The 24,336-nt window shown below is 33.6% G+C and overlaps 1 protein-coding gene across 2 annotated transcripts in view; it reads left to right on the top strand.

Annotated features, from left to right (window-relative positions):
• Window positions 1–24,336, top strand: part of LOC127718864 (neurobeachin-like protein 1) — a 406,320-nt gene that overhangs the window by 177,577 nt on the left and 204,407 nt on the right. For both annotated transcript variants that reach the window (XM_052224913.1, XM_052224914.1), the window contains 5 exons: window positions 471–1,214; window positions 6,537–6,669; window positions 10,975–11,075; window positions 15,741–15,872; window positions 22,711–22,831. In XM_052224913.1, coding sequence (XP_052080873.1) covers window positions 471–1,214; window positions 6,537–6,669; window positions 10,975–11,075; window positions 15,741–15,872; window positions 22,711–22,831 — 1,231 coding nt within the window. The remainder of the gene's footprint in view (window positions 1–470; window positions 1,215–6,536; window positions 6,670–10,974; window positions 11,076–15,740; window positions 15,873–22,710; window positions 22,832–24,336) is intronic.

The following is a 24,336-nucleotide window of genomic DNA, read 5'->3' as shown; positions in this document are numbered from 1 at the left end:
ATCTAATAGCTTACATAAACATGAAAAATAGTAATTTCTCTCATCTTATAGCTTATTTAAACATGAAAAATAGTAATTTCTCTCATCTTATAGCTTATTTAAACATGAAAAAGTTAGTTTTGTGATATTAAATCTGTATGTCAACATCAGAAATAGTTTTTTAGTGATATTAAAGCTAAAAATCAACATGAGATATAGTTATTTTTGTGATATTAAAGCTATATTTCAACATGAGAAATAGTTATTTTGTGATATTAAAGCTGTATTTCAACATGAGAAATAGTTATTTTGTGACATTAAAGCTGTCTGTAAAATGAGAAATAGTTATTTTGTGACATTAAAGCTGTATGTAAACATGAGAAATAGTTATTTTGTGACATTAGAGCTGTATGTTAACATGAGAAATAGTTATTTCTCTGTTCTTATAGCTGTATGAGACTGATCTCTTCATTTGAATTTTACCTTTTCAGATAATTTCTCTGTTGGTTTCTAGACCCAATGCTGCCAAAAGTTTTGCCAAACAACTAGGTTGGCAAGAATCTCTAGTCAAACTGTTAATCTTCAGGACATTTGATGACCTTCCTGTAAATAATAGTGATCATGAACTTTCATCAAATCCCATTTCCCAGGTGACTGAAAGTGAAATTACCTCAGATTCAACTGTTGTTTGCAGTATTGCAGAAAAAGAAAATGATGATGTTGACAATTCTCAATGTGAAGGGGATGTTTCTATTGCATGTGATAATGATAAGCCAGTAAAACACCCAGATAATTTGAATTTATTTTTTGTCTGTGATAATGTTTCTATACCTTCACCCAAGAGTCCAGTAACACCTATGTATCTTAATCACATTGATGATTTTAATAGCAGTTCAGAAGATCTTCGACTCAGATCTATGAGTCGAAGTTCAACAGCAAGTTTAGAAGATTTGAATTCTAGTCGTCGTTCCCAGGACCGTGACAGTAGAATTTCAGGTTTTTCTATAAATGGTCCAGTAGACATGAATGCTTCAATAAGTTCTATCAGTGATTCACGTAGAAGTTCTGGCAACCTACAGAATGAAGAATTACAGCAGGCACTGGATAACTTAGGTATTCAGTCTTACTTAAAGGACAGTGGAGAAAGACTTGAGGAAGTATGTCAGAATATTATTGTTATCCTTCTGATGATAATGACAAAAGGTGTGGAAGAATCAAACACAGAGGCATGGAAGGTAAGTTTGCCTTATATCTCTTGCTCTCTTGAGAATAAATACTGATTGTTGTGTCAATGTGGTGTTTGTCTATTTTTCTTCTATAACCAATTTATGGATTTTTGTTCTGAGAATATTAATTACCAAATGACTTTCTTTGTTTGCTTCTATCTTATAGTTATGAATCAAATGATATTTAGTAGGGGTGTCAACTCGTTGAAAAATCACTAATCGAGTACTTGTTGATTTTATCGAGCGATACTCAAGTACTCGCTCATTAATATATCTTCAACAAGGAAACACAAAAATATGTATTTTACATTCTGTGGTTTGTTATTCCAACGGACGAAAAACCATCTACATAAGTATATGGGAGATGGATTTACACACCATAATTAATAGCTCATTACTTACAAGTACTAATTAAGTAAAAAAAAAAACAATAATCTAATCAACTTTGTAAATTACAGTCTGCTAGTAGTCTGTTGTTATTTATGTATTATTGTCATTTTGTTTATTTTCTTTTGTTTCCTATTCTGACATCGGACTCTGACTTCTCTTCAACTGAGTTTTACTGTGCGTACTGTTGTACGTTTGTTTTTTCTACATTGGCAAGAGGTATAGGGGGAGGGTTGAGATCTCAAAAAACATGTTTAACCCCGCCGCATTTTTGCGCCTGTCCCAAGTCAGGAGCCCCTGGCTTTTGTTAGTCGCTGCATTGAAGACCCATTGGTGGCCTTCGGCTGTTGTCTACTCTATGGTCGGGTTGTTATCTCTTTGACACATTCCCCATTTCCATTCTCAATTTTATTGCAGACAAAAATATTTGCTCTGCCGGTACCGATGTGACGGAATGGCTAAGAAATGTTTAGTTTAAAGTGATAGCTTAGGTACAGCCCACATATTTTAGAAGGCATATAAAATATGACAATTTAGCACAAGCATTTGAAACAAAATGTATTTTATTTATAGTATGATTAATCAGTGATGCCTATCTAATTTTCCCAAAGAGGTTCTCAAGAAGATCAATTTTATATAAAGAAGACAGCAATATTTAATAGGAAACCGATTAATCAAGTATCGTTTTGATATTCGATACTCGGTACTACCGAGCGATACTCGAGTACTCGTTGACATCCCTAATATTTAGGGATTCCCAAAACATAACATGGGACATTGCCATGTCACGGCTGGTAATCTACACACGCAGAACAATTGGTTCTGCAATGAAAACCGTGAGAGGATTTTCCGGTTGTGCTTGAGTGGAGTAATTGTCACCGCTTCAAAAGGTATGTACATTTCTAAATCACAATTTTCTAATTCAACTGATCAACATATTGAAAATCGGAGAATGCTATGCTGTGGTAAATACTCTAACGAAGAGATACATGTATCATTTACTGTTGTACATGGAGTTAAACTCCTACAAAATCAGTTGCCCCACGAGAAATTGCATAAAAAAGTGACATTCAAATTTTGAAATGGTTCTATTAACAGACCTACAAGTTCAAATTTAGTTTTTTTTCGGTCAATGGGTATGAATGTCCGTTTTGGGCGGCATGTACGCTGTCAGGTGTTGATAGACGTCTTAATAAATCCAGAAACTACAAATTTTCATTATTTCATGCGTGAGGGGATCGATTCTGATTGAGGACATTGTGAATGCATGAGTGGACGTGAAATCATATCTTTATATCCAAGCTATGAGTCAATGAAAGTTGCCTAAATTTGGTTAGATTGTTCATGAAAAAACACATTTGTGTGCAAAAAAAAAAAAAAAACACTATGAGATAGAATTTTGAAATAAATTGTGGGAAGATAGGTTTTATAATATGTTTTAAGAAAAATTAAAATAAAAAATGGTGTCAACGATTTTGTTTTCTTGCTACAAGTAAAAATTCAGATTTTCCCTATCAGCCCAGTATATATTTTTTACTAAAAGAGTTATCTCCCCTTAAATTGGCTTATTTGAAAAAAAATTATTCTAAAACACGAAATTTGATATTTTTTTAAATAATAATAATAATCGGTCTAGTTATTTGCCCAAATCTGCAAATTTGGAGACAGATTTGCAATTTATTGGTAAGACTGTATATTCATATAAATAAAACTTGGTGATTTATTGTATAAAGTAGATCATCGGTATATGTTCCCCGAGATAGAATTTTCTTATACTTTGCCAAAACGAAGACTTTACTATGCTCTTTTCAAAAAATATTATAAAAAAGATGGGTCACAGTGCTTTTTTTTCATGCTATGAGTCGTTGAAAATTGCCTAAATTTGCTTAGAATGATCATGAAAAGCACATTTTTGTGCATAAAAAGAAATCTATGAGATAGAATTTTGAAATAAATTGAGAGAAGATAGGTTTTGTTGTATGTTTTAAGAAAATAAAAATAAGAAATGGTGTCACCGAACTTGTTTTCTTGTTGCAAGTGAAGATAAAAAAAATCCCTATCATAAAATTGAGAATGGAAATGGGGAATGTGTCAAAGAGACAACAACCCGACCATAGAGCAGACAACAGCTGAAGGCCACCAATGGGTCTTCAATGCAGCGAGAAACTCCCGCACCCGGAGGCGTCCTTCAGCTGGCCCCTAAACAAATAAGTATACTAGTTCAGTGATAATGGACGTCATACTAAACTCCAAATTATACACAGGAAACTAAAATTAAAAATGATATAAGACTAACAAAGGCCAGAGGCTCCTGACTTGGGACAGGCGCAAAAATGCGGCGGGGTTAAACATGTTTTTTGAGATCTCAACCCTCCCCTATACCTCTAGCCAATGTAGAAAAAACAATCACACAACAGTATACGTACGCACAGTAAAACTCAGTATAAGAGAAGTCCGAGTCCTATGTCAGAATAGGAAACAAAAGAAAATAAACAAAATGACAATAATACATAAATAACAACAGACTACTAGCAGTTACTGACATGCCAGCTCTAGACCTCAATTAAACTGATTGAAAGATTATGTCTTCATCATATGAATATCAGGCACAATCCCTCCTGTTAGGGGTTTAGTATTATACCGTCATAAAATATATGAGAAGAACATAACCCGTGTCATGCCAACAACTGGTTTTAGAATAAATGTGCAGTATAATTTGTTTACTAAAAGAGTTATCGCCCCTTAAATGGCTTAGTTAAAAAAAAATGATTCTAAAACACAAAATGTGTGGTATGTGTTTATATATTTTGCAATAAATCAGCAAGTTTTCTTCATATAAATAAACAGTCTAACCAATAAAATTGCACATCTGTTCACAAATTTGCAGGTTTGGGCAAATAACTAGACTGATTGTGTACTGCGATAGTACAATCCAAGATGGCGGTATACCATGAATCTACCTTAAACAAATATCAAATTTTGTGTTTTTAGAATCAATTTTATTCAAATAAGCCAATTTAAGGGGAGATAACTCTTTTAGTAAAAAATTTATACTGGGCTGATAGGGAAAATTTGAATTTTTACTTGTAGCAAGAAAACAAAATCGTTGACACCATTTTTTCTTTTTATTTGTCTTAAAACATATTATAAAACCTATCTTCCCACAATTTATTTCAAAATTCTATCTCATAGGTTTTTTTTTTTGCACACAAATGTGTTTTGTCATGAACAATCTAACCAAATTTAGGCAACTTTCATTGACTCATAGCTTGGATATTAAGATATGATTTCACGTCCACTCACGCATTCACGATGTCCTCAATCAGAATCGATCCCCTCACGCATGAAATAATGAAAATATGTAGTTTTTAGATTTATTAAGACGTCTATCAACACCTGACAGCGTACACGCCACCCAAAACGACATTAATACCCATTAACCGAAAAAAAAAACTAAATTTGAACTTGTAGGTCTGTTAATAGAACCATTTCAAAATTTAAATGTCACTTTTTTAGGCAATTTCTCGTGGGGCAACTGATTTTGTAGGAGTTTAACTCCATGTACAACAGTAAATGATACATGTATCTCTTCGTTAAAGTATTTACCACAGCATAGCATTCTCCGATTTTCAATATGTTGATCAGTTGAATTAGAAAATTGCAATCAAGAAATGTACATACCTTTTGAAGCGATGACAATTACTCCACTCAAGCACAACCGGAAAATCCTCTCACGATTTTCATTGCAGAACCAATTGTTCTGCGTGTGTAGATTACCAGCCGTGCATGTCTACAAAGGAAGAAGGCATTTGTTATCTGCCACTTGACTGGATTTCAGTGACACTTTTACAGAAGCTCTCTTGTCATTGTGTAGATCCTACTTTTTGTTGTCATTGATGCTGTCAGAATCTCTTTGTCCTCAGTCATGGTCCTGTTGTATAGTTTATATGTTTAAGTTTTTGAATAGGTCAGTTTAAGGGGAAGCACTAATATGAGTCATATTTATTTGGTATTCAATTGTGTGGGCATTGGCACACACATCTTATTTAAATGGAGAAATTATTTGAATTTGTCCGCTCCAATAACAAAACATGATCTTGGCTTATCTACAAAATGGATAAGCATCAAATATTCAACAACAAAAGCTTATAGATAATAATGTTGTATTGTTCTACCATTTTGTAAACCAAAAAAAATGTCTCAATTTGCTTGCAAGCTGTAGTTTGGTGATTTAACACTGATTAAGTCAGAATATTAGTTTTAAGCCACATATGTATTTGTCATCCGTCGTCCCTCAACTTTTACAAAAATCTTCTCTGAAACTACTACGCCAAATGGAACTAAACTTTGCCTCAATCCTCCTTTGTTTATCTAGTTTAAGAAATGTGTTTGATGATTCAGACTGCCATCCAACATTTCTTGAACAAACTCAGGTACATTAAAGATCAAAAAGTCAGGAAAGCCCAATATAAAACATTTAATCAGTGTCAAAACCTAAGTAGGTGTTAAATTATTAGCCAAAATTTAGATCTCTCAAATTAAGAAAAAACAAGTAGCAGTAAGGATTTTTGTCTTGCCTTGATGGAGTCAAAAAGCAAGACATAGGTATGATGTTCCCAGCGGCGTCAACAATGTATTAGTTTGTGATTAGGTCAGCTTTTGCTTAGTTTACATGTATTAGTTTGTGATTAGGTCAGTTTATGGGAAACCACTAGTGGTAAGTCAATAATATTTAATATGCATATGTATTAACATTGGCACATCTCATTTCCATGGAGATTGTTTGGCCCTGTACCTTCAGTCATGGTTCATTGACTTTGAATATTTTGCATAACTTACATGTTAAAGTATAGCTATTTTGATTTCAACATTTGCATTTTACTATCAAAATAACAAAAAGGCGAGACATATCTCTGTATCAACAGTTTATATTTTTTCTTACAGGAAAGAATTCAGGTGTTTACATGGATAGACAGAATAGCTGAAAACAATGAATTGATAAGACCTGCCATAGACCTGAAACGAAGATTGTTTGAAATGTTAGTAGAAGCAAATGCTACAGAAATCAGAGAATCAGGTATTCAGATTTAAATAGAGCACAGAGCATTGTATAGATGACTAAATGTGGATTCACATGACAGTGTTGCATGTATGCATTATCCATAACTTATTATACTTCCACGCATGGAATGGGTAGCATACTATTTACCTTGTTTGTCACTTTCATCACATATAACTCAGGTTCCTTATTATATTTAGTGTCGAATGAACATTGTTCACCTCATGTATCTTTTTAGCTCACCGGGCCCAAGGGCCCCATGTGAGCCTATGCCATCACTTGGCGTCCGTCGTCGTCGTCGTCTGTAGTCGTCGTTTGTCTTCGTAAACTATTTCAAAAATCTTCTCCTCTGAAACTACTGGGCCAAATACCTTCAAACTTTAATTAATTGTTCCTTAGGGTATCTAGTTTAGAAATTGTATCCGAAGTTTTGATCCATCGTCAAACATGGCCGCCATGGCTAAAAATAGAACATAGGGGTCAAATGCAGTTTTTGGCTTATATCTCAAAAACTAAAGCTTTTAGAGCAAATCTGACAGGGGGTAAAATTGTTCAATTGGTCAAGATCTATCAGCTCTGAAATTTTCAGACGAATCGAACAACCCATGGTTAGGTTGCTGCCACCGAATTGGTAGTTTTAAGGAAATTTTGCAGTTTTTTGTTATTATTTTGAATATTATTATAGATATATATAAACTGTAAGCAGCAATAATGTTATATCTTAAAAATTATAATAGATAGATAGAAACTTAAATTAGCAAAATGATCAGCAAGACAAGATCTACCATTGAGACAATGAAGAGGAATTTGTCTGACGACTCCTTATTGGAGTTATTGCCCTTTACTATTTTTTTTTTCGTTTTGCCTCACATAATAAAAATGATACTTGCCAACCCTCCCGTTTTGAGCGGGAGTCTCCCGCGCAAACGACGAAAATCCCGGAAATCTCCCACTTGCCAATCTGCTCCCACGCAGGGTTTCCAATAAATATTTGAGCCAGCCAGACATTTTATGTCTGAGACTAAGTAACAAATTAAAAGGCAATTATAGTAATCAATTGACATTAAAAAAACGATATTAAACTTTACTTTGATATAAATTCAATGTTCTGACGTTAACTGGTAAATTTAAAGTGCATCATTAGAAGTGTGCAACATCAGCGTACTAATATCTGCCTTAGACTCTTTATTTGTGCAAAATATCGTTGTCAAAAACTTTACTTTCGTTTTTTAAAAAGCACATTTTCCTAATGCTGGATGTTGACTTGACAATGGTAAAACATGGACCAGAGACGGATACGTAATTTCTGTGTACGTTTACAAAGCTTGATTGAGTTTAAGAGGCATTTTCCACGTTATTTCTTCAAGAAAATACTCGAAATGAACGTTAGATAAAGGTATCAATGATAATTTTAACATTTTTGAAGAATTAGGATGCATAATTAAATTTCCCACCTGCGCACATGTGCAAATGTGTACTAGTTCAAACAACGTGGTTCTGATGATTTTTCGTTTTGAACCTTTTTAAATTTTTCATCATATCATATTTATAAACGTATTTCTGATAATTTCAATTTTTTTGACTAAATTAATTAGATGCAGACCGATGAAATGTAAGAAAATAACTTTGAATAGACCGATCAATGTCCGGTACAAAATAGTTAACCTGTCACCTGAACAGGTAAATTTCAGCTGTCTGACAACTAATTAACCTTGTTTAAAATGAGAAGGTATTAAAGTAGGGTTTGTTTTGATAGTACTTATTCATCATGTCACTTTTATGACCGGAAATGTGTGGCTGTTTAAAGGCAAAAGGTCGGGTCAAAAAGATCGCATAAACTTTTTAAATTATGTTAAAATGTATTGATCGTCTCTTAAGAAAGCCTTGAAAACTAAAAGTAGATGTCCATTTCATGCTTTTCCCAGACGGACAATGTCCAATAAGTTTATAAATATCCGGAATATATGACCGTTTTGGAAGCCATGCTCCTGCCCTTGAGTATAGAATCTCCCGCTTTAGGATATTTTTACCTAGAATGACTGGCATTCGTAATTCTCTGGCTTTTTCATTACTGTCAATAGCAATAAATAAACAATTGGCGATCATTTGACTACTTTGGTCTAGTTTTTATGTTCGATTTATAAGTAATCAAAATTCATTTCTGCTATGTCAACTCCAACAAGATAGAGGTCTTTGTCTGGACCATACAGGAGTGTAAAAAAGAATAAATAGACATCTGCAAATCGAAATGTCAAGCAGAATTTGAATGAAAGATTTTCAATTTTTACGACCAAGTTTACTTGGCAACGAATCTTTATTTTGCACATCATGTTCAATCAAGTTTTCGGTTTCTTCTGATAGTCTGTACGACGTTTGAAAGCATGCTTAGTGTGAGATTCACAACAAAATCAAAATATGGAATGTTATGAATTATGAGACTCAAGAGACAGAGGTATTGAAAAAGGCAAAAAAAAAAAAAAACCTTGTAGAGATTATAACCATGAATTGAAGAAATAAAGTATATTTATTAACTCATATTGGTATTGGTGTTTTGTAGATGAATAAGTGAACAGGTCACATATTTAACTTGAAAATGTTGTTCGCGCAAAATCTCCCCCTCAGCTGTCATAGCTGAGGGGGAGATCTCCCTCTTTGAAGGTTTCAGAGGTTGGCAGGTATGAAAAATTATAATAGATAAATAGACACTTTAAATCACAAAAATGATCAGCAAGGCAAGATCTACTAACAAGTCAAATTTTGCCGATAGTTTGTAGACTGTCATTTTTTAGCTCACCTGGCCCAAAGGGCCAAGTGAGCTTTTCTCATCACTTGGCGTCCGTCGTCCGTCGTCCGTTAACTTTTACAAAAATCTTCTCCTCTGAAACTACTGGGCCAAATTTAACCAAACTTGGCCACAATCATCATTGGGGTATCTAGTTTAAAAAATGTGTCCGGTGACCTGGCCAACCAACCAAGATGGCCACCATGGCTAAAAATAGAACATAGGGGTAAAATGTAGATTTTGGCTTATGTCTCTGAAACCAAAGCATTTAGAGTAAATCTTACATAGAGTAAAACTGATTATCAGGTCAAGATCTATCTGCCCTGAAATTTTCAGACAAATCTGACAACCTGTTGGGTTGCTGCCCTTGAATTGGTAATTTTAAGGAAATTTTGCAGTTTTTGGTTACTATCTTGAATATTATTATAGATAGAGATAAACTGTAAACAGCAATAATGTTCAGCAAAGTAAGATCTACAAATAAGTCGTATGACCAAAATGGTCAGTCGACCCCTTTAGGAGTTATTGCCCTTTATAGTCAATTTTTAACAATTTTTCGTTAAATTTTGTAATCTTTTAAAAAAATCTTCTTCTCTTAAACTACTGAGACAAATTTAACCATACTTGGCCATAATCATTATTAGGGTATCTAGTTTAAAAAATTTGTCCGATGACCCCGCCTTCCAACCATCATGGCCGACTTGGTTATAAATAGAACATAGGGGTAAAATGCAGTTTTTGGTTTATATCTCTGAAACTAAATTATTTAGAGCAAATCTGACAGACAGGTGACAAAAATGTTCGTCAGATTTAGATTTATCTGCTCTGAAATTTTCAGACGAATCCGACAACCCGTTGTTGGGTTGCTGCCCCTGAGTTAGTAATTTTACAGAAATTTTGCAGTTTTTTGTTATTATCTTATTTATCATTATTATTTCTAATGTCTAATTCTTTTTATTATGATTTTAACCTTATTTTACATGATTTCCAAAGCATCAGTAAATACAGGTGAGCGACACAGGCTCTTGAGAGCCTCTAGTTATAGGAGTGATTGCCCTTAAATGAGGATTTGTTTACCCTCTTTTGTGTTTTGACCAAAAACTAAAGAAGATAGAGAGCAACTAAACAGACTAAGTGGTCAGCACTACAAGATCAACAAAACAGAGATTTTTGTCATGAATTTTATTCTCGTCCACAATGTTGGAGAGTGTCCATTGTTGAATATGCACATAGATCAAGGTGAGCGACACAGGCTCTTTAGAGCCTCTAGTTTATGGAAATTATATTTAGGTTTCACAGAGCTTTAAAGTGTCTTTGACGTATTAATATTATAGGGACACAGGATGTACTGATTTTGTAAACTCTATATCACAAACTTTCTGATTATTTTTACTTTCAGAACAGGCATTGAAACTACAGTCACAGATTTCTAAAGAATTAATTATTTTTGTATTATTATGTTCAGCGCATGCCTTGCTTATGCCATCTGAGAATGCCAGGAATTCTTTAAAGTTATTAATTTCTTCAGGTTTTGTTTTCAGGACAAGCATTGGCAGGTCCATCTGAAAATGCCAGAGAATTGATCAAATTTGTACGTTATTTTATGTTGACAGAACCCTCAGATGATAAATTCAGTGTTACTGTGAGTACAGACATTACCAGTTGTTGGCATGATACGGGTTATGTTCTTCTCATATATTTTATGATGGTATGATACTAAACCCCTAAAGGGAGGGATTGTACTTGATTTTCATATGATGAAGACATAATCTTTCAATCAGTTTGAGGTCTGGAGCTAGCATGTTAGTAACTGCTAGTGGTCCTTTGTTTATTTATGTATCATTGTCATTTTGCTTAGTTTCTTTTGTTACCTATTCTGACAACGGAATCGGACTTCTTTTAAACTGAGTTTTACTGTGCGTATTGCTATGTGTTTCTTTATTCTACATTGGCTAGAGGTATAGGGGGAGGGTTGAGATCTCACAAAACATGTTTAACCCCGCCGCATTTTTGCGCCTGTCCCAAGTCTGGAGCCTCTGGCCTTTGTTAGTCTAGTATGTTTTTTTAATTTCATTTATATGTTTTGGAGTTTAGTGTGACGTCCATTTTGACTGAACTAGCACACAATTTTATTTAGGGGCCAGCTGAGGACCACCTCCGGGTGCATGATTTTCTCGCTGCATTGAAAAGACCCATTGGTGGCCTTCGGCTGTTGTCTGCTCTTTGGTCGGGTTGTTGTCTCTTTGACATATTCCCCATTTCCATTCTCAATTTTATTAGATTACTCTGTTCGTTGCCTCTTTGCAAAAGCCTTTTTTTTTACACAAAAGGCAAACTTTATAGTGACTTGTAAATGAGTAAATATTCCAGATATTGAGACTCACAGATTTAGTATCCTTTCTCATGACTACTTGAAAATAATGAAAAATCTCATGGATTAATAAAAAGGTCATGAAATGTTTATTTGAAGTTGTCAAAAATAGTGTTGATCCTAAATTTCAACCTTTCAATTCATGTGAGATCTCACAAGAATAAGCATTTTCATTGAAACTCAAAAGAAATTCTGGTAGTTGTTCCAAATGAGCAAAAATTGACAATTACAGTCATAAGAAATATCTATCAATACCATATTTGTCCACATGCACTGAAGGTGTAATACCACCATTGATTTTCCCCTATTAGGCTTTGTTAAATTTGCACTTTTCAAAAAATTGTGCAGAATTTATCTTTGTTTCAAATAAAGAAATACTTGGCATGAGTAAAGTTTTATCCTGTCCAGTACTATAGAAAAAATTTCACATAACATTTCATTGCATATAAGAAAATAACCATCACTGGACGTTAACCAATCAAATTTTCCCCCTTTTTTAACCTGTGTACAAGCTTTAGTAACCATGTAACCTCAATTTTCCAAAATATTCTATAGAAACCCCAAATAAAGAAATAATGGTGCTTTGAAATACCCAAGATATATGTTTATGACTCAGAAATGTTTTACTGCAATTAAAATGTAGGATCAATTACCTACAACTGTCAAATTCAAGGGAATATTTTTTTTCGACCTATTTTCATATGCAACCGGATGTGACGTACTATGATTTGGTGGTATTACACCTAAAGAAGACTTTTTTGTTGAATAAACTGAATGTGACTTTTTTCCTTTGTAATACTGGTTATTTCAAGCATTCCTGTCAAGTTTTGTCATAATCAGTTCAATAGTTTGAGAAAAATCTAGTATAATGTAAGACGACATCTACAGCGATTCGAGCAAAATTTCTTCGAAAAATTCAAACCAAGCCGCATCATGATAGAATATAGTGTGGACCAATAAATGATCAAATATTTATCTCATCTGCCTACAAACAGTTGAATATGATACAAAAGATGACTTTAGGATGATAAATACTACTAATGGACCTCTTATTCTTCCTTATAAAGTCTCTTTTGGTCCATTTATACCTCTCATTTCCTCAAAATTTCTACTTTTTAGACCAATAAATAAAAATTTTGGGGTAACTTTCACTCATTTATGATAGAAATGTTATTATAAATGATTAATTGAAGTATTCAAGCTGCTTGAACTATCCGCATAAAAGTTTACTGTCTCCAAGGAGGTTTCAATAAGTCCTTGCGTAAAACTTAAATTTACGCCGCGTTCCAGAGAGGGACATAAAAAACTTCTCTTTTGGTGAATAATTTGTTGTTACTGCTTTAAAAATAATTTCATTTACTTAAAACTATATATTTATTAAAGTATTTCTTAGGAAAAATTTTCTAGTATAGCAGAATATAAGAAATAAGGAGAAAAAGCTCCCCAAGACTCTAAGTATGGCTTGTTCTGTCAACTAATATTCATGGTAAAGTCCTATTTCAAGGAAATTTTCTCATAAAATGTATTTTGGAGACTCAATCCACTCAGAATATTTCATTATTTGTAATATTTCACTTAAATAGCAAGAAATTTTAACACATGAGAGTACTCACAAGGTCAAAGGTGCATGTACAGCTTCCCATATTAGGTGTAATACCACCATTGATTTTCCCCTATTAGTCTTTGTTAAATTTGCACTTTTCAAAAAATTGTGCAGAATTTATCTCTGTTTCAAATAAAGAAATACTTGGCATGAGTAAAGTTTTATCCTGTCCAGTACTATAGAAAAAATTTCACACAACATTTCATTGCATATAAGAAAATAACCATCACTGGAAGTAAACCAATCAAATTTTCCCCCTTTTTTAACCTGTGTACAAGCTTTAGTAACCATGTAACCTCAAGTTTCCAAAATATTCTATAGAAACCCCAAATAAAGAAATAATGGTGCTTTGAAATACCCAAGATATATGTTTATGACTCAGAAATGTTTTACTGCAATGAAATGTAGGATCAATTACCTACAACTGTCAAATTCAAGGGAATATTTTTTTTCGACCTATTTTCGTATGCAATCGGATGTGACGTACTATGATTTGGTGGTATTACACCTGAACTTTTTTACGATTTCCACCAAAGATCTGGAAAATTTTCACACAATTTCGGTCATTTTGAGAAGACTTAAAAGTTGGGGCCATTTTTTCAAATTGTTGAAATCACACTGGTTTCATAGCATCAACGAACTTGTATTGACTGTTTCATCACATTTACTTGATGAATTTTCTAACCGTTTTTCTGAAAACTTTAAAGAACAGTTTATAGAATGCAACTGTTTAAAATTGAAATGATTTTCATGACTCAAAATGGTAAATTTCTCAGACATCGGTAACGTTTCTTTCGATTTTGAATACAAAATTAAATCCTGAATTTTTGCGACAATACTAAAGTACGAGTAATTCTGGATTCATTTCCAGCATTTGTTCTGTTTATCAAATTGACAGGAAATCACCAGATTTTTAATTTAATTACCTTTAAAGGTGTTTGAATATAACAGATAATAGTTGCACTTGTTTAATTTAGCATGAAATCATTTTGCATTTTACTATTAAGTGTCTTATCTGGTGAAGACAATTTCACGCATGCGTATACCATAGTAAATAAAGCACATGTTTAACTCCTGTATAATTACCTTTTCCACGTAAATTAAATCAAGTTTTAATTTTTAAATAAAACTGGACAATTGCTGGTTTAGCGATCATTAGCCAATATTTCCCGGAGGCATTAATATAGTTATTAGGAGGTCCCTCAGGATTATCATACTATACTGGAGTGTCAGTTTTATTACAGGAAAGGGATGACAAAATAAAAACAAGTGCAAAATGGCATTTAAGAAACTCGATCTCAATGAAATGACCGAAATTATTTCTGTAAAAAAATTAAATTTGTCCTAAATCCCAATCTGCTGTTTAGGACAAATAGCTTTCAGTTTAGGACATGACTGGCAAATATGACCATTTCTGGACCCTTGATTTCCACATAGCATTTCAATTTCTAGTTTATGTTAAAACATACATTTTACATTTATTTTTATGTTGTTGTTCTTTTTGGTATATTTTATCATTCGGGAAGTATTCGTAAATCTCCTGGTTCATATTTTAAACTTATTTTCCATTAAGTTCCTTACTTGGGACTGTGGTAGGATTAAACATGTTTATGAGTGCTCAACTTGAGTCAGGCACATATAGAAACATGTTTGTGAGTGCTCAACACTCCCCCTAACCTTAGACATTGATTGAACAGCACATCATAACAACAAACTGTAAAAATCAGTTTGAAACGGTTTGACTTATCAAATTGGCAAAAAGCAACAAAAAAATTAACTAACAAAAATACAAAAGACCACAAGTACCAATCTAAGAACGCAGGCATATGTTCCTTAATGCATGTAACATGAAACCTTTTTTTTTCAAGAAAACAATAGCTTTTCCAATTACTGATAATGATTTCTGTTACTTATTCTAAGCTTTGTAAATGAGGTTACTTAAGACTTATTATATTAATATGTATGAATCATGGTAAAAGAATGTAAAATAAACTAGTGATACCATATGAAAAAAGGAGATGTGGTATGACTGCCAATGAGACAATACCCAACAGAGTCCAAATAATGTGGATTCAACCAGTTATTGGTCATTGTACTGCCTTCAACAATGAGCAAAACCCATACCGTATAGTCATCTATATATAGGCCAATATTACATAATGTAAAACAATTCAAACAAAAAAACATACACCTTGATACAAGTTTAATTTTAAAAAAATGAATAAATAAATTAGTAAACCCTTAACTATTTATAAAAATGATTTGTGATGACTCTCGAAATAACACAAATTGTCTTGTTCTAGGTAGTAATAGCAGTTTATTATTTATTACAGTTGATAGAGGATGTTATGTCATTGATGGATAATCTGGCTGTCTGGGATGTAGAATCAGATGGAGGTTGGAAAGAAATGGCTCGACTTGGGTTAAATTTACTGATACTGTATGGTCAGTTTCCTGATGTTGAGGTAGGAACTGGTTTAACTTTGCTCTATTTTTGATAATGAATGAAAATTTCCTGAAAGTAAGAAGTGGTTTATGTAAATGGCTTCTAAGATGGTTGTATTTCCTGGTGATAACCTGCAAATTACATTTATGTCCACCTTGTTTCTGCTAAATGTGGGTTTGTCATTTTCACATAAGTAAGGAAAAATAATAATATTTAGGCAATCTTTTTGAATAAGGAAGACATTTTCAATAAAAAGTGTATTTATGTCTAATAAGGTGTGAAATTTAGGTATGCATTCCTAAGCTTTCAAAATGGAAAACAAAATTATACCATTACCCAATTATCATCTCAAGTATTTACTTGAAGAAATATGACAAGAATTACTGGTGACATCCCATTAGTTCGACAACCATTATTCCGACATCCCATTTCCGACAACCCATTACTCCGACAGCTTACTACTCCGACAGCCCAATATTCCGACAGCTCATTATTCCGACAATGCATCTGTCATAAGTGTATGGGTAAATTTTCTCCTAAAGACCAACTCTGTTCTTGATAATATTTGTGGTTGTCCGTTTAGATTCCGATTATTCTTCTCATACGGGATATTTGTCTTTTAATCTATAGGCCCTTCACCATCTTTGTGAATGTTTCAAACAATATTCATGACTCGAATGTAGTCTTTACTTCCTCTGGAAATTTAAGGGCTGTTGATCTATTATAAAGATCCAGAGCCCCTTTATTTTTCCTAAAATAGATTTTTTGCAAGGATCCCCTGATTATGCAAATTTTATGGCAATGACCAATTGTTAGAAATCTTAGAAATGTTCTTTGGTGGACTACATGTGATTTCTAAAAACAGAAGTCAGTGGTACGTTGTACAGCATCCTTATCGAGATCACCCAATCAGCTTAAATCATTATAATCATCTGAAATTCGTCTTTCTCATGACATTTCCTTCCAGTTACCCCGACTGCGAATGATGGCATATGTTACTCGTGCAAATTCTTATCTACAATATTTTTAAGTAACCAGAAAATCAAAACCAAACTTGATAAACTGCATTGAAGATGCTGGTGTCCTGTATGTTGAGTCCCACTTGGGACAAATTTTCAGTGAAATGGGCAACCGTTACAGTGTATATCATTCACATATATGAGACATGCAGATAGCATATTGCTATCAGTCTACAACAACAAAACATTCATTTATAGTATGTACAGATGTCATTGACGAACCAAAAAAATGGGCGTTTTCCTCATAACTACAATAAAATTAATTTAGTCTTTTTTTCTCAATATGTGTTTAACTCAGTTTAACTCTTGATTAAATTCAAGAAAGAAATCTAAGTTGTGCATCCCCGAAAATGGGAAATAAAACAACTTTGACTGTGAGCATTTTGGTTTCAATAAGGGCCTTTTTGAGTTGTAGATTTCAATTACCCGAAAATATATATACCTTAAGGCGCCGACCATTTATCGTTTGTGAGGGGTGCATGTTGTTTCTTAATTGTTTGATTTGAAAAAAAAAAATATTTGATTAATAAATACAGCCCCAAAAAGTGTTAAAATTTGAACGGAGATATAAGATATTCCAGGTACGGGTTATTTCGAGCTAGGGACATCTTGGACCAATGCAAACTGGGACTATTTCTTTATTGAATTTGATTGGCTGTCATGCTTGGACCACATCATGCAAACAAACAGTTGTATCCAAAGCTTCTGACAACATCAATATAGTTTTAAGGAGAAATTGTCCTGGGATCCTTAGCAAAAATGTTATATTTTTTCATGAAAGACAAGAAAATAGGAGAAACAGGGTAATTTGTCGTAAACTAGGCGTATATTCTTTTATTGAAAACATGTAAACGGAGCCTCCACAACCACTTACTTAAAAAAAGTCACGGGTCGTTGTTCTTAATGCATGGCTGTATGTATCACAATGGGGTTCTTTTTCATCTTTTATATTTTGGTGAAAACTACCATAACAAAACATAGGTTGTTTTAAATGAGACACTGAGTGGCCCATCTAATCCCTAAGGTGGCGGGTCGGATTTAGTCATATTGGAGCCACACAATGTCCAATATACAGAATATATTCTGTATTTTATAAAGCAAATCATATTTTGACCCCGCATAATTTGTTGAAAATAGTTTGATGAGAATCTGTATAAATAATTCCCTGTATAACGTAATTCAAATTCTGTATGGGGGGGGGTTATGGCTTAAACCGTTTAGGAATAAGGGGGAAAAACAAGGGTTTCTTGGTTAATGGACAATTAAAAGTACAATGTTATGTTTGGATTACCTCCCTTACACTGCTTTTAAATTATGTATAAAGAAATGTTGTATTGTCTTGAGGTGATTAGCTGTCAATTTATTTTTAGAAGTTACTATTTAAAAATGCTGATTAAAGAATTTGATTTAATAACATTATTTTTACCCCTGAATTTTTTTAGGTGTCCATGCTGTATTTTTAAAACCCTTGACTGAATACTTAGTTTAATGAACTGTTTTTATACCTGCGCCTGCTAGGCGAAGGGGGCATAAAGTGTTACCCTTGTCTGTCCATCCCATTTTGTATCTGCACTCTAGCTTGGAAATTGCTACTTTTTTCCTTTTCACACTGCAACTTGCCTCATGCAAATTTTATGAAACTCATACACAATGCTAAGAACCAAAACTGGGAGACAGAGTACAAAAATGGGCAGTGAGTCACTTTCTGTTCCAGAGTTATGCTCCTTTATAAATTGGAAAATTACAAATTTTTTCGTATTATAAGCTAGCTTGAGCAGGGGCATTTGTATCCTCAAAAGCATTCTTCTTTTTTTTTTTCTGAGCTCTTTACTTTTGTTGCTGATAAGTGAATAAAACTGTTAGATTTGAAATCCTTTTGTTTCTTTTTTCTTTTTACTTGAGCTGTCAACACTAATCTATGGCATGTATGGACATTCATGTATTTCCCATTATGTTAGTTTATATGACCAAAGCATGTACTACTGTTTGTCAGATTTTCTCAAATCTTCTCCTCAGAAACTACCGGGTAAATGGTTGAAAAATGTGTGGGATTGATTATTTGAATCACCTGTACAATTAATGTTGATTTGGTGGCAAACATTGTGTCATTAGTTGCACATAGATCCTATTGAAGTCCTTGGAAAATCACATTTTAATCATGTCTTTAGAATTATATAGGGTCAATTTTAAACAAACTTGGCCGGAATGATGTCAAAAATAGACTTGGTTTGCTCAGGACATAACATTTAGGAACAAAAGCACAGATTAATTTGCCCAGAGTAACATGAAACAGATAGCTTGACCCCGCTACAGAGTATAAATACCGGTAGCTTATTAGCAAGCATATGTAAAATCTGAAACAGTGAGTTTTCCTACCAAGGGTCCCGAATTGGTAATTTTGTAGGACATGTCCTAAACTGAAACCTGTTTGACCGAAATTGCAGATTGGGATTTAGGTCATGAAATTTTTTTACATAAATAATTTTGGTAATTTCATTGAGATCATGGATTTTTAATCATTATTTTGCACTAACATTTGTTTTGCAATGCTTATCTGCATCTCAGGTATAGTATAATTATACAGAGGGCTCTCCTAATTACCCTATTAATTGGCTAATGACAAATATGTTGTTGTCCCTGCTGATAATGTCCCAAACAATATCTTTTTTGTGGTAAATCACATTACTTAAACTGCTTGATAAATAAATTAGGTATTGACAATTCACTTGTAAACTCAACATATACCCCCACTACACTTACCAAGGAGGAAATCCTCGATAATCATAGGTATGTTCTATGTTCCTTTGGAATTTCAACCAAAGATAAAGAAGTGGATCTCCCGTCACTGTATTGGATACATTAATTACATAAGTGTCCTTACAAACTATGTCGTATTGCTGGGACTTCCAAGTGCTCCACGAAACCTCTTTTTAAATTATTAACATCAATTTTATCAGCAATCAAAGCCAGGCTTCAAAGTTATTGTGAAACTACATATTCTAGAGGTGGCTTGAATCAGATGTTGATACTAAAACATTCCAAAGATCTATAGATCTTTTAGAGTATAAACAATCTAAGACTCTTTCGTCTTGATACTAATGTATTTCATATATATGTTTGCATTGTGCTTTTTCAACTAATTTTTGTATCGCCTTGACGGAGTCAAAAAGCGAGACATAGGTATGCTGTTTCCGGCGGCGGCGACGGCAGCGTCAACAATGTATTAGTTTGTGATTAGGTCTAGTTCATGGTGAACCACTAGTGGTAGGTCAATGATATTTGGTATGCAGTTGTATAAGCATTGGCACATCTCATTACCATGGAGATTATTTGGCCCCGCCCCCTCAGTCAAGGTCTATTGACTTTGAAACTTTTCATAGTTTACATGTATTAGTTTGTGATTAGGTCAATTTATGGGGAACCCCTAGTGGTAGGTCAATGATATTTGGTATGCAGTTGTATAAGCAACGGCATTTCTCATTTCCATGGAGATTATTTGGCTCCGCCCCCTTAGTCATGGTCTATAGACTTTGAAAATTTTGCTAAGTTAACATGTATTAGTTTGTGATTAGGTCAGTTCAAGGGGAACCATTAGTGGTAGGCTAATGTTAATTGGTGTTCAGTTGTATATAAGCATTAGCACATCTCATTTCCATGGAGAATATTTGGCCCCGCCCCCTCAGTCATGGTCTATTAATTACTTTGAAACTTTTGCTTAGTTTACATGTATTAGTTTGTGATTAAATCAGTTTAAGATGGACTGCTAATGTTAAGTCAATGATATTTGGTATGCAAATTTATTGACATTTGCAATTAAAGTATTGTTTCCATGGAGATTATATAGCACCACCCCTGATCATGGTTCATTGACTTTGAAACTTTTACATAGTTTACAAGTTAATGTTTGTGTTTAGGTTTGTTTAAAGGGAACGACTTATAATAAGTCAATGGTATTTGGTATGCAGTAGTATAAGCATTGGCACATCTCTTTCCATGGAGATTGTTTAGCCATGTACCTTCAGTCATGGTTCATTGACTTTGAATATTTGCATAACTTACATGTTAAAGTATTGCTATTTTAATTTCAACATTTGCATTATCAAAATTACAAAAAGGAGAGACATATCTCTGTGATAACAGTTTATTGTTCATGCTTATTTATGATGAGGGCCTCAGGGAATATTAGTTATATAGCTAACTTGATAACCCTCTTAAAATAAAGTATTGTTGTTGTTGTTGTTGTTGTTATTGTTATTAAAACATTTGACTTTTCCACACTTTATACAAGTATTTCCCATTTCCAAACTAAAGACAAATTGAAAGAGTTGGTCCTGCTTTGTTTCATAGAATAGAATGGCCAACATAGATACAAGTATCTTGTCTTCTGGAGGGATAAATTCTACTTTGAATAAAAAATTTCTCTTCAAACAATCAGCATTCCCATGGGAACCAACTGTGCTCCGATTCTTGCTGACTTGTTCCTTTATTCATATGATGAGGCTGACTTCATACAGGAGCTTCTTGTGAAGAAAGAAAAGAAGTTAGCATTATCCTTTAACTTCATTTTCCGCTAAATAGATGATGGTCTATCACTGAATAATTAAAAGTTTGGTGACAATGTTGAATGCATCTGTCCCATCGAACTTGAGATAAAGGATACAACAGATACAGTTAAGTCTGCCTAATATCTTGACTTATATCTAGAAATTGATAATGGCTTGTATTTCCTATCATGATTTCCTTGCTGTTCACATGGAAGCTATTAAACCAAGAGTTCCAAGAGGTGAAGTTGAAATCATCCTTTATAAATTATATGCACCCCATCATAAGTTGGTTGACCGTTATGAAATATGTTTCACAGATGATAACGGATACGTTCTAATTGTAGTAACCACAATCTCATCCTCTTACCCCTGAATGTGACCTACCGAATTAGACTTATCACTGGGTTTGTACTTACATGAGCAACACAACGGGTGCCATATGTGGAGCAGGATCTGCATACCCTTCCGGTGCACCTGAGATCTCATATCAATACCTTCCTGATGGTAATAATCAAGCTCAGAACTAATATTATAAAGAAAGTCTATTCCATGAGAAGTTACTTCATTATCTGATAACTATTCAGCAAAGATAATCGCTAATTCCGATTTGAAAAAATAAAACTTTTATTATATTATGAAAAAAAAGTATTTGTTCAAAGTCAAACATGTGTTTTATTTACTTTATAATATGCATGTTTGCAAGTGTCCTCACCAGATTCAACACATTGTTGAAAGATGCAAAATGATTTAATGCCAAACTAAAGAAGGGAAGCTATTCAAACACTTGAACAGGTCATAAATGAAAAAATACAATGATTTCCTGCTATTTGATAGAACTGAAGAACTCTGTAGATGAATTCAGAATAACTTGTTATTTATTATTAACTTGAAACTTTGGGATTTTATTTCGGTTCTCAAAATTGAAAGTATTTTTCTCAGGAATTACAGATAAAGGCTTCCTAAAATTTTATATCAGTCTTCATGCTATAACATGGAATGCTGTTTCATTTCATCAAACCTCAACTTCCTGTTTAATGAATACTTATATATTCTAACACATAATTGCCATGTATGAAATTTTTGTTGCATTTTTCCTGGGAAATACAAAATACAGCTTTCTGAAAATTGTTATCAACTTCCTGTTTACCAATTTCAATGAAAGGAGGTGTCATTAGTGAGCAGTAGCTCACAGTTTTACTTGTTGTTACTTAATGTTAAGTCAATAAAAAGTGTTTATGGTTAACTTTGACTGTTCTGTATCTAGTTCAAACTAACTTCTGGTTCTATTTTATAGTTATGTGCAGTAGCAGCTGCAAAACTTCACATGTTGGTACAAACAAAACTCATCTCTAGTTCAGCTGAAGCATCATACCTGATTGGAAATTTGAACAACACTATACAACAGGCAGTGAAAGGTATTTTTATAATACTCATAAATTTGTAGGTATAATATTATTTTTTGCAAATTCCATAATTGACCATGTAAAAAGCCATCCATTTGTACCAGTTGTTACCTGTGTCGCCAAAGGCGGAAGCAGGTCTAGTTATTGCTCCATCAATCCTTCCGGCCTAAAGAAAACTTTTGTCAAAGTTTTCTAGGCCAACATTGGCCAATATGAAAGGGAATGATTTAATATTTGGTCTGCAGCTTGATAACTTTGAGTTGCAGCTAGTAAACAGTTCTTGATGCTGATTACGGTAATTTGTGATCTCTCAAATATAAGCATAACTGAATTTTGGAAATGCTCATAACTGTTCTAGATGTTTATAAAAGAGTCTGTTAACAATTGAGATGATTTCAATTTTGCTCCACCCAAGGAAGGTAGCCTTGAACAGTGTTGAACAGATTGTACACCAAACTCAACATTAAACTGCAACAGTATTGTCACAAAATTTTGGCAAACTATCATCATACTTTCCCAAAATTCAAGTTTATTTAAAACTACTAAAACTTACATTCATAAGTATTGTTATTGTTATGATTTGTATTGCAAGGTAATTTTTTTATACGGCCACAAAAGATTTTTGCGATCGTATATTGGTTTGACGTTGGCGTTGGCGTTGTCGTTGTCGTCGTCGTCCGAAGACACATTGGTTTTCGCACTATAACTTTAGTTTAAGTGAATGGATCTCTATGAAATTTTACCATAAGGTTCAATACCACAAAAGGAAGGTTGGGATTGATTTTGCGGGTTATGGTACCAACAGTTAAGGAATTAGGGGCAAAAAAGGGGGGAAAACAAGGTTGTCCTGGTTAATGGACAAATACTTTAGTACAAAACATAATTTAAAGCAGTGTAAGGGAGATAAATCAAATACATCATTTGAATAACCTCCCTTACACTGCTTTTAAATTATGTATAAAGTAATGGTTAATGAACAATTAAGACAATTTAAAAAAGTGTAAGGGAGGTAATCCAAATACAATGTTTTGATTACTTCCCTTACACTGCTTTTAAATTATGTTTAAAGAAATGCATATTTATAAAGGAAGATCAGTAAAAATATCTGCAAATGTTGTATCTTTTTTAGCTCACCTGACCTGAAAGGTCAAGTGAGCTTTTCTCATCACTTTGCGTCCGTCGTCCGTCGTCCTGCGTCCGTCGTCCGTAAACTTTTACAAAAATCTTCTCCTCTGAAACTACTGGGCCAAATTTGACCAAACTTGGCCACAATCATCATTGGGGTATCTAGTTTAAAAAATGTGTCCGGTGACCCGGCCAACCAACCAAGATGGCCCCCATGGCTAAAAATAGAACATAGGGGTAAAATGTAGAATTTGGCTTATATCTCTGAAACCAAAGCATTTAGAGCAAATCTGACATGGCGTAAAATTGTTTATTAGGTCAAGATCTATCTGCCCTGAAATTTTCAGATGAATTGGACAATCCGTTGTTGGGTTGCTGCTCCTGAATTGGTA

Source organism: Mytilus californianus, unplaced genomic scaffold (assembly GCF_021869535.1).
Source record: "Mytilus californianus isolate M0D057914Y unplaced genomic scaffold, xbMytCali1.0.p SCAF_10, whole genome shotgun sequence".
NCBI classification, from domain to species: Eukaryota; Metazoa; Mollusca; class Bivalvia; order Mytilida; family Mytilidae; genus Mytilus; species Mytilus californianus.
The sequence above is the reverse complement of the archived record's forward strand: the minus strand, read 5'-3'. Positions and strand labels throughout refer to the sequence as shown.